The 12,163-nt window shown below is 45.4% G+C and overlaps 1 protein-coding gene across 1 annotated transcript; it reads right to left on the bottom strand.

Moving 5' to 3' along the window:
- Nucleotides 1–2,634: 2,634 nt before the first annotated feature.
- Nucleotides 2,635–4,096, bottom strand: LOC134080896 (adenosine receptor A1). Its single transcript, XM_062537510.1, has 2 exons — nt 3,759–4,096; nt 2,635–3,471 (listed from the first exon to the last, which is right to left on the bottom strand). The coding sequence occupies exons 1-2, from the start codon at nt 4,094–4,096 to the stop codon at nt 2,781–2,783; spliced, it is 1,029 nt and encodes a 342-aa protein (XP_062393494.1). The 3' UTR covers nt 2,635–2,780.
- Nucleotides 4,097–12,163: the final 8,067 nt, after the last annotated feature.

The following is a 12,163-nucleotide window of genomic DNA, read 5'->3' as shown; positions in this document are numbered from 1 at the left end:
ACTGACATGCTAATGCGTAAGGAAGTTTTTTTTTTACTTTGAAGGAGAAGCTCATGAACAGTTGCCATCAGTCTGGCCGGGGCATTGATGGTTGGCAGATAGCTGAAAACACTGGGAATAACATCCACAGAGTTTGATGCTAAGATGTTGTAACCTGTCCAGCTAGGGACGCTTTGATGTGTGACAGAGTGCAGTCTGCAACCATAAGGAGTTCTTCAAAGCATCAGCACAGATATCTGTCTTGACCTCAACATAGGATCTAGTTGGAGGACCACACCTAGGACTTAACATCCGAGGCTGCACTGCTATACCATTGACCCTATGGGATGTTCCACGGCCTGTAAGTGGCTCTTCCAGCCTGTCAATATTGTCCCAGGCTAGAGCTGTGGGCACATATGGCTTCACTTGGTCTGGAGTAACCCCACCATCCTGTCCTAGCTTGTGCACGCATAATGAGATGTCAATTTCCTCTAGCATACTGTAGGGTACACAATGACTAAATCTATTAGTATTAGTAATATTCTGATGAGATTGACATTACCAGTAAGCGACTTCACAGCATAAGTCAAAAGGATATGCTTGGAAGTCTTCACATTGCCATGAGATATGGCATACACTACAGTAGATCCATGCCAAATGAGTCTCTTAGTCGTTGTTCCTTTTCATCAGTGCTTGGTAAAAGACAAGATAGCAATGACTTCACAGAAGAAGGCACAGAGGAATCGGAGTCCAACTCTGTTGGTAGAGGTCACCATGGCTGGTCGTAATTGAGATGCTTCACATCTCGATGGATTTGTTTTGCAACAACCTGTCATGAAGCTCCAACGCCAACGGTTGGTTTTTCAAGATGAATTATCCTCTTCCTAAGGGCCATATTCTCTTTCAATATATACATGTCAAGTTTGAACATTTCTACAAATTAGCGCCTATTTTTAGCCTGGCTAGCACCTACCACTTCTCAAATGAGACTTGGTCTGGCAACCAGACGTTCATTTTTTTGTATTTGAAAAAATGCCCAGATCCGTTCATTGGGCACCACGGATGTCTATCAAATGCGTCTGTGCATAGCTCATCATCGTCTTGCTTTCCCCCCTGTTCTGTGATTGGTCCCCTATCTCAGGCAAAAATTAGGGCGGTAGTTTCCAGACTGCCTTAGCAGCATAAATGAAATCACAGCGCAAGGCAGGACGGGAACACCCAGGCTAGCCTATTTCAGAAATGAATCCTCATTTGCATATTTAGTCATTACTTTTAAGAAAACCTGCAATACAAGCAATACTTGTCTTAATCTTTGTGATGAACTGGGAAAGTTTTGTGGTGATATATTTTAAAAAAAAAAATTACCCTATTTACCAGTATTTTCTTGCCTGAGAACAAGGCATTCATTTTTTTATGTAAATATGTATTAAAATTTTATAACATATGTATTAAGGACCTTTTGAACTATCTAAAAATGCAGAATAACAACTTTTTTAAAAAAAATATTTACTCAGACTTTCAACTCGACATATCAACAAATTAGCCTAGGGATAATAGTACTTTGAAAAAACGGCATGTCTGATATAAGACTGAAAATCACCCCCTCCAAATCAGAAAATATGGGTAAATGATACATTTTCTGAACCCTTAGGGTCATGCCAGTATTTCAGTGTTTGGATTTTGTTTCTCTGATGCTCCCTGGTGCCACAGGATTAAAAGACAAAAGATGACCTAGGCGGAAATGGCAGGAAAATGTGTGTGATTAAAGGTTTGAAGAGCTCCAGGGTTGGCTGTACTAATCCAAAATGTTCACAAAAGGATTTAAATGAAAGCCCAGAGTCTCCCCTTGAAAATGATACCAAACATAACAAAATAAAATATTCCTATATGTCCAATATCATGATCAGATTGGTCAGTGTTCTGCTTGATTTATACGCATTATTTCTTCAACCTATAGTTTACATTATGTGTCATAACTCAAAACAGCTACATTTGTCAGATGGCCATCATACATCACTGGAAAGCTGAGATTCCAAGCTTTCAGGAAAGGTATGGTAGCCTTTGCCACCTTTTCGGTAACGGTTTCCATAATTTGAGGCCCTGGCTCACGGTCTAATGGGGGAAAGCAAGACTATGATGAGCTATGCACAGACGCATTTGATAGACAACCGTGGTGCCCAATAAACGGTTCTGGGCATTTGTTCAAATACGAGAAAATGAACGTTTGATTCACTTCTCATTGAGAAGTGGTGGCGCTAGCCAGGCTATGTGTAAGGGATAATTAAGATAAAAATTACAAACCCACAACATTCTTCACGATTAGTGAAGGTGTGAAAATGTGTGTGGAGTTTTACAAATCACTGTGTGTAATGTTGAACAAATCTGTGGAGGTGTTTTGCTCCTTGGAGAAGAATTCCGCAAGTTTATTTTAGTGTGTAAACAATGTAAAAACTGTAAATACTGAATATGGGTTTCAGGTGAACTTCCTGTTGAAAGAGACCGCAGCTCTATTGAGGAAGCTCAAGAGGGAGAAAAAACACTACACATGTGGCTTGTGTTATTTGCATGCTTCTACAAGATTATTTTAATATCATGGGAGGGAACAATGGGATTACAAGTTACAGGTAGAATCCACAATTATCATGAAAAGTCTGAAATGTACAGTAAGAGTTGTTAAATATGACACAAAGGAAGAGTAGGTGTATGGGTATTTCCCTCTCTGGATTACAGAGTATTATACAACTGTTATCAGTTTGTATGAATGCAAACCTGCATGAAACTGCATTGCAGTCAGAAAAATGTCAGTTGTCATGTTCTGTTGTTGTTCCATTGATGACATGTTGAGTAACTCTTCTGTTGTGTGGGTTGCAGCTGCTGTCGTTTCCTGGTGTCTGGCTGCTCTCATGTCTCTCCTCCGCTGGCCAGCACATAAATAACCTCCTCCACGATGACGTTACGGCAGCTCGTATGTGCTGGATCTTAAGGGCATAAATGACTGGATTAATGGCCGAGTTTGCCTGGGCAAGCAGGATGCCTATGTAGAAGACTTGATGGGGAACTGCGGTCTGTGGACGGTAGAAAGAGACAACATTTGTGAAGTGCAGCGGTAGCCAGCAGACTGCGAAGAGCGCCAGAATGAGAGTGAGGGAGTGGGTGAGCTTCCGCTCCTTCTGGTAGTAAGAACGAGACTCGCTGCCGCCAGCCCCACTTCCTTTCAGACGCTGGATCTTAACGAGGATGTAGAAGTACAACACCATCATGAGCAGCATGGGTGGAAGCACACAGGCAAAGAAGTTAAAGTTGACCATGAAGGACATGGGAATCACCCCCAGAAATGTACAAGTGATGGTTGTGGAGTTTGATGCCTCCATCTCTTCTCGAGTGTCGTGGCGATTCCATCCAAACATGGGAACAGACCCAATGATACCTGCAGACACCCAGCAGACTCCTACTATGGTCCAGGAGAGCTTCTGGGTCATCATTGTTTTGTATCTGTTAGAGTAATACTTCAATTCATATTTCATGCAGACTTTACACAAGATAAAATAACCATGTGAACACAGAGAATCACAACTGATAATTGACTGAAATATGTGCATGTTTCTGCCATAACAATATGGCATCAGGCCAGCTTAATACTATCCGATACTCCCAAGATGGTGCACATTCAGAAATTTGAGTTTATGACTATATGGTGACACCAGAAGCAGACTGGCATGTTTGTTTCCAACACAGTCCCTATTATTTGCTCTACAGTAAGACTGTGTAATGAAGCTTACCTGTGAGGAATGTATACACGCAAATATCGGTCCACAGCTATGGCCAGCAGGGAGTGGATGGAAGCTTGGGTCACTACAATCTCAGCACAGCTCGGTAAGAGACAGCCATAGAAAGAGGTTTGGACCCGTCCATCCACCAGAACCGCAATAGGCACCACCATGGATCCCACCAGGAAGTCGGCTACGGCCAGAGAGACGATGAAGCAGAGAGTGGGCTGCCGCCGCACGGTACCACACTTCCACATGGCCCAGAGCACCAGCAGGTTACCAAGACAACATGCCACAGCGATCAGTACCTCCAGCACGGTGAAGAGCACTTCAATATTGTTTTTAGCCATTCTGGTAGGTTCTGATAGAAAGTAGGACTGAACATTAGCATGGCCAGTACCAGTCTGAAACAAATATGTGGTGTGTGTGTGGGTGGGTGGGTGTTATTGTCAGGATATGGACAAGGGCATAAAAATATCTATGTGGGTTTTCAGAAATGGGAAGTAGCTACTATCTGAACTACATTTCTCAGTAAATTGGTGGTGGCTATTTTCTGAAGCAGATACCTTTTTAATAAGCTTAGCTGTACAGGCGAAAATGCACCCAACAATGAAGATGCAAAAATGCACCCATGTACAGATCACATAGCATGCGTCTGCTACTGCACTTTGGATATAGTGTTAGAATTAAGAGCTTAAGTTAAAGTCAAATGTTAGCTTGCAGTATCCTGCCAAATCTAATTTGATCCATAAATGCACACTTTCTGAGTAGGCCCTACCTTCCTTTCACTATTACATGGAGCCTGGAATTACATGGAATCTATATATATTTTTTTTTTCCAAATAGATTTTGAACCGTTTTTGAACTGAACATATGTTACAGCCCACATGTGTAAATCAAGGTAATTAAGTTACTGTAGCCTATCTGTTATGCTGAGTTAGGTTGCCTATACTGTAGGTCAATGCCATAGGACTGACCTATCATGAAGCTGGTTCACTTTATTGGTTTACGTTGATTGTTTAGTAAATACAAAGTAGCTTCTGATGTAGTAAACTACTTATGCAAAATGTATGTAACTTAGAGCTTAGCTCACAATTTTTTTTTAATGTTGCTTGCTGCCCATTAATGTGACACATGCCAACATTTGGGATTTCAAAGGTAGAGCATATGAAGGTAAGTTGTTTATGAGCGCTTAGAGGGGAAATCCACAGATGAGCCAGGGATATGACTGATTGTTAAGTACCTTAATTGGAAAAAGTGTCTGATTGCTCTCCAGCTCACAGCCTGTCTGAGAGGCTCTGTGTGAGGGGAACCTCAGCACGCTTTGTTTCTACTGGAGGACAGCGTGAGAGAAAGAGAGGGAAACAAAGCCAGAAGAAGTTGAGGTGTTCCCCAAGGGGAGGGTGTGTATGGGTGGGTGGAAGGGTGTGTGTGGGGGTGTGGGTGGGGAAGGTGGGAGAGTGTGGGGGGTGGATGTGCGGCACGTCACCGGCTTCCCAGAAGGCATCTGTGCTCAATAAGAGGCAATCAGCCACTGAGCTGCAGCCACTCTGGCTCTGAGCAGCATCCTCCTCCCGCAAGGCGCAGGCGTGCAGCTGGCATCCGCTCTGCCTCCAAATCCCCACACCCCGCACGTCACATCACGCCTGAAATAGAGCAAAGTGTCAGAAATGATGAAGAACAATCATTCAGGGGGACGGGGAGGGGAGAGGAGAGAGAAGGAGGGAGCAAAGAGGAGGAGGGGAAAGATAGACAGGGAGAAATGGATGAAATCTCCATCTCAAGTATTTGTTATTTGCCGTCTTTGTTGTTGTTGGGTTTTTTTTATTTGTTTGTTTCTTTGTTTGTTTGCTTGTATCACTATGCGACTTGTATATTTACTTCCCTTTGGGACGGGCTGGCAAAGCAAGAGTCATCCGTCATCTTAATTGGGCCTGTTTAAAAAGCAATGCCGGGCTGACGGAGATGTTTTTGGCTCCTTCTGGCAAAATCAAAGCACTGTGTCTGGAATCAAAGACAAGCCTTGTATGAAAATATAACTTGTCATGGATGTGATTATTACCACACTGTTGACATATCCAGGTTTTTTTTTGTAATAAAAAATATAACAGAATATCTGTGGTTACTTCAGAGAAGATGTTTTATGGCTACACTGAAAATAAATCAGATTGATCAGAGTTTTTTCAAATGGTCTTTGAGCTGTAAGGGAAGGTAAAACAACCCTAAACAGATTATGGATGGAAAGCCTGCAGTCAAGTTGGTAGTAAAATATTCTGTGGCCTGAAGTCAAAGTGATTGGGATGCCAATATCATTTGGAATACAATTAAGATAAAAACATCACCGCGGCAGTGCTAACAAGCGACCCGTCTACGTTCTGATCTGTGCCATCTGCTAAAGAAATGTACCCTGGGATGGTGTAACTACAAACCGCACAATTTATTCAGGTTATAACCTCCCTCTCCCTCTTGCCTTTCACTGGTGTAAGAGGTTGAAATAGCAGAGTTAAATATCCTCTTCTCCCCGAGCGGGAGCATTGAAATTCCACGAGCGAAGAGACCGGGGGAGAACCCTGGGCCCTGGGGCCTCTGTGGAGAGTCTGGAAACTAAATCACTACGATTAGAAAAAAAGGGATAGTGAGTGAGCGAGAGAGAGAGAGAGAGAGAGAGAGCAAGAGGGGAGATCTTGTTAAACTTCACGAACAGGGCTCCAAGAAAAAGTTAAGGGACCCAGGAGGCAGTTCATAAACAGAGAAAAAGCACCGCCGCGTCGCTTGCCAAAGGAAACAGAGGACTTTGAGAGAAGGCGCGCCCCACAAATGTAATTCCCCACCGCTGCCACCACCCCACCCTGCCCCCACCACGTCTGCTCTGCTGCAGGCTTACTTACTGGAGCTCGCACGGCAGAAAAGAGCGGTTTAAATAAGGTGAGGAGAGATAGTATATCCCTGGGTCACGAAAATAATTTTGAGGAAAATAATCTGCTTGACTAGGGGTTTCTACTCCTCTGTGAGACGAATATAAATGGAGCATTGTGCAAGGAAGCCTACGTTGCGTTCAGCAGGGGGAATGAAGGGCGAGAAAATGGGAGAGAAAGGGGGGTAAACTCATTTCGCACAGTTAACGGCACTGCGTCGGATTTCCCGAAATCGAATCAAAGGGGCCTGGACGAAAAACAAGCATTACAAATCCCTCTCGTAAAAGCGTTTGTGACGGCAGGTTTTGGTTTCTGATGTTCCGTTTCGATTCGCTGACATAGACAGCCATGACATAATATCCTGTCTACACACAGGCACGCTCCTCTCTGCGGACTCGCTGACTTTGTTATGGCACTTTTGAGGAGCGGCCGTGCTCGAGTTAAAGTCTCTCCATAACATCCTCATTGGTTGTCTGGTTCAGTCAGATGACAGGTGGAAACATGAAACCATCACACGAGAACCTTCAGTGATCAGAGAAGGAGGCCCACCCATATCAGTCGACCTGGTTTGGTCCACTTCTATAAGGCTGCTATGGAATAATTTCTTAAATGGGTAATGTTTGGTAATTTGAAGCCTTATATAGTCAACAAATAGTGTGTACATTATGGTAGTGCTTGTGTACTTCAAACAACCTAACCTGGCAAGGCCAGACATGCCTTCATTGGTTGCTTCAGTGTGTATCTCTATGTTCATGGCCCATTATAGAAGTGGATCAGTGGACTGGGCCCGGACTGAACCGAGCACACAGGCAGAACCAGGCGCTCATTAGTGCGGCCTGTTTATTCAGAGGGGAACATCTGGCCACCCGCAGCAATGAGCTTGTGCTTATGCAGTGTGCCATGGAGTCCAGACTGAGCCCGAGCGCTCGTCCAGATGGTCCATCTGAACTTCTGAGGGAGGACGAATCAGCTCTGATATCCACCTGGGTGCTGCACAACACCAGCAGCAGGCTGGAGGAAGGGAGAGAGAGAGAGAGGTGGGCACTGTACTGCTTTAATGAATTACCCAGAGTGCAGCTGAGGAACAGATGACACCGAGGAAGAGTGAGAGTGGAAGACTGAGAGAAGAGACAAAGAAAGATAGAAAGAAGTAAAGAGAATGAACAAAAGAGTGAGAGAAAGGACTCCCTGGGTTTTGTCTTTCATCTGCACCATAGTGATGGACCACTGGAGAGCCATCAGATGACAGAGGAGAGAAGCCGGGGAGAGGATCAGGATGAGGGGGAGAAACTGTGTTGCTCTAAACACTCAACACATTCATAGATCCTAGGAGACCATTCGGGGCCAAGGGGCCCACGGCGGGGGAAGCGGTAAATAATCACCTCGGCTGCCTGTTCCGCCCGGCCCAGAGATGCCAAAGGAACCAGATTTCCTCCCTGACACCAGGGCTGAGAGGGGAACTCTATACCCAAATGCACCAAACTCTGATCCACAGGAAATCCACCCTCTGCTTTAACACTTGGTGCTGAGCTTCTTCCCTGTGAAAACAGCCATGTGTGAGCTCACAGACTTCAAGGTTAAAAACAGGTTGCTCAAAAAGCACCAGAGAGCAGATGGGATACAGTCCCAGTGCAGTGCGTAGGGAATATGGCTTGATGCTTTCAAAAAAGATCCACCGTAGGCTGTTTCTTCTTCAGGTGCACATATCAGGCTGTGAGAAACAGTCAAATTGCGATCGTGCTATCTAGGTTTAACATAATTGGGATGTTAAAGGGGATGAATAGTACTCAGTGACACTCAGTGAACAGTGTTGAGAACTCTGGGACTGAGAACTGGGACTTGGTGCCATGGCAGATGCCAACGGAAGAGCTGGCATTCGCACATTCACGGAAAACAGCTGTTTCGAATTGTGAGATGTTCCAGAAGTTGGGATCCAGAGCGATAGAAGCGTAAAGGCGCACAGGAGAGGACTTGATGGAGTCGAACAGAACGGAGAGCATTGCTACAGACGGTGGAGATGTGATTTTGGGTCACACAGTACAGCAGCACATGAGGTGTGAAAAATGCCACACGCAGCATTAGAAGACACTATTAACTCAGAGGAGATGCTGCTGATGATCATTAGTATGATCATGTTGATGATAACAGCATACGGTGAGCTGAAGCTGCACCACAGCGCATAATGAGAGCTAGATGAGGAGCGTGCTCTGTGCACATGCATCAGTAGCCCAGGCACGCACACGCGCGGGCTCGTCCTCCAGTAGACGGCGGCTCGTATCTCACATCTCTTATGAACATCACACACATACGCCATTACCGGGCCTCCGCCGCTGTTTGTTATTCCAGTCCGCGGAGAGCCGAGCGTCCGTGGGGAGCGCTGGAGGGAAACCTCCGGAGCTGAGCAGGGGGAGCAGGCCTCCGCTGTGCCGTCTGCGTCAAAACAACAATTACACGGCAGACCCGAGCGCTGGAGACGGGCGCAGAGTGTGCGACGGAAGCCAATTAACGGAGGACTTATTACGCCGCAAACGGCTGGAATTCACCGTTTTTTCAGCTTCCATGAGATTTGCCAAACAATCCGATTTGCACGTTTTATCGCTATTAAAAAAAGGGTCATGCTAAGTGTGTGGTGATGAAGAGAACACCAATGCCAAGTGCCTCTGTTGTACTGATGTGAAAGAGGTGAGAGCGTATCACTGGATGCTTTATGCTCACAGATGGGTTGACCACAAGGGCTCATTTGATGTTCCGTGAATGGCCTCAGCCAACGCTTGACAGCTGAGGTCAGCGTCCTTGGTTCAGAGTGTGATATTGTGTGGTGTTAGACACTGTAGATCAGTGGCTGAATACGCTGTTCACTGCTAAAGAAAGACCTCCACAGCAGTAACTGCACTCTCACTCTCTCCTCCTGATGTGAGCTGGTGCCATACCAAAGGCAAACATGAAAAGAAACCAAATTGGAATTTAATTGAAGCTTTTCTCAGTAAATTTGATTGTGGTCAAAATTGTTTGGGGTTTTCTGTGCAGGCCAGGGCCTACAGTAAGTGCATGTCATTACAGGCTTTCATTACTGTGGTTCACGTTGTCATTGTGCAACTGTAATAAAAACAGTGCCTAACCGATTGTGTACCTGTGAATATAACATTACCTGCAACAGTGTGTAAAGTTATATTTCCTTAAAAAGCCTGCAAGAACAAATGTGTACACAACCACACAGACAAACACACATAAGCATGTTAATGAAAATATGCATGCATAGACACACACACATACACACATACACACAAACGCACACACACACAGACAGACACACATGAATGCATGGTGAAGACAACTACCAGATCCACATGCTAATGAGATCCATGATGATGAAACAGAGCATCCAAGTGAACAACACTAAATGGACCACAGCAAGGCTAATTAAATCACCAGAACCTCCTAGTCTGGATCCTGTCTGAGCACAACGGAAGACACGGTGTTTACGTTTACTGCTGCTACCGCTCTTATGCTAAGCATCATCTGAAAATGTCTTTGTAGTTATATGCTTTATGTGTGTGTGTGTGTGTGTAAGTGTGTTTGTGTCATTCTGTTTCGTCACAAGCATGCAAATGGGAGCCGTCTCATTTAAATGCCGAGCGCAATAAAGAGTCCTCGCCTGAGCCGGAGCCTGTGTCGCGGTGTCTTGATCACTTCAGACTAGGGTGATTTGGAAATGTCAGGCTCCCTTGTTAGCAATTCAAATGACCTAAGTGGCAATTATGCCTTCTTCATGTCTCTCGCGAGCCCGGCCGCATCAAGGGCTGACACCGCCGCCGCCACTTTAATATGGGGGACACAAGCGCAAATGTTTCAAAGGATATGAAAATGTAACCGTCAGATATTAATAATGGCGCTCATCTCTCTTCTCACGTTTTCATTCTCTCTCTCTCACCCACACACACACACACACACACGCACACATACATACAGCCTCTCTTCCTCCTCTCATTCTCTCTTCCTCCTCTCATTCTCTCTCCCTCTCTCTCTTTCTGTCACCCTCACTCTTGAGCCGCTGCTGGTCTCTTTTATTCATCCTCCTTTCATGTTTTGCGACTATTTTTATGCAATTGATAAAGAGTGCTTGTGTGATTGTGGCCGCGCTGGAGGCGAGAGCTGAATGGTATCATCAGGCGCTGGTGTATAATCAACTGCATCAGTGGCACAAGTGGCCCAGGAAGAGGGGTGGAGGAACGGCTTCAGGGCCTGCAGGGAGAGGTGGACACATGTGGGATATTCTGTCTCTATCCCTGTTATCACACCGCCCTCTAAAACAGTCATTTATGTTTATACACAGCAAACAATGACAATCTAAACCACCAGTAAGATCCTAAATCAACCATATAGAAATCCTGTACAATCACCATTTGTCTTCACTTTATATAGCATTGTGTATGTTTAATTACCCCTCTGTATTTTCACCATATAATCCAATATATACAAATTGCTTCACCATGTATTAGGTTAGGAACTTTGCAAATGATTCTAACAGTACAGCTAGCAGTACAGATGGGGGTTGCTGTAGCGTAGGTGACACACATGCTACTCAAGTCATGGTGATCCGGAACATTCCCAGCTCATATGGAAGCCAGTGGAGCTCTTGTCCTCACATGCCTCTTTGTGCACCACACCTGCTTGGAGTGAAGGCAAAACGTTTCAATTTTGCATTTCATTATCCCTAATTCGATACGGATTGTTAATTTGATTTGTGCTTAATTACCGCTTGGGTGCCACAGAAAATGAAATCCTCCTGGCATAGAGAAAGTTGCTGATTAGATTTCACAGCCCGTTCCGTGAGATGACTCCAGCAGCAGCCTCTTTTTCCGGTCTTTTCAAAAAAAAAAAGAATAGAAAATAGAATAGAAATAGAATTTGTCTCCTTTTTCACATGACTTCTGCAGTTTTACTCACAAATTACACCTCCTCCAACAAGTTCATTGAGGCACACAAAAAGTGTCCGACTCTGGTGGTTTTAAAATGGCACCAACTGAAGAAAAGGCCCAGTGTAGGCCCAGTGTAGGCCCAGTGTAGGCCCAGCTCCTGCAGCCGTGGCATCAGTGTGGCGCTGCTGCAGCACTTACAGCTGTGTGTTGTGTGTGATGAGAAGGCCTGCGCTCGTCTGCCTCCCTGTGGCGCGCCTGGCTGCTAATCAATGTGCCGCAGCCTGGAGGGGAGACAGCCAGCACGGCGGGAGAGTTTCAGCCCAGCGCCCACAGACAGACAGACAGACAGACAGACGCACGCCTCTTTCATCCACCGCTGCTGCTCTGCTCTGCGCTGGGCTGGGCGCGCGGGCTAGCACTTCTCCGGGAGTATAAATATAACATGTGGAGGGGCTCCAATCGCACACCTCTGCTGCTGAGATCATGTTCTGCTGTGATGCTAAATCGATGATGCATGTCGGAGAAGCTGTGCGCAAGGCCCACTCCCAACCAGCAGCCAGTGCATGTGTGCTTGATGTGAAGG

Source organism: Sardina pilchardus, chromosome 5, assembly GCF_963854185.1.
Source record: "Sardina pilchardus chromosome 5, fSarPil1.1, whole genome shotgun sequence".
Lineage (NCBI taxonomy): Eukaryota > Metazoa > Chordata > Actinopteri > Clupeiformes > Clupeidae > Sardina > Sardina pilchardus.
Note: the sequence above shows the minus strand (reverse complement) of the source record. Positions and strands in the feature narration are given on the sequence as shown.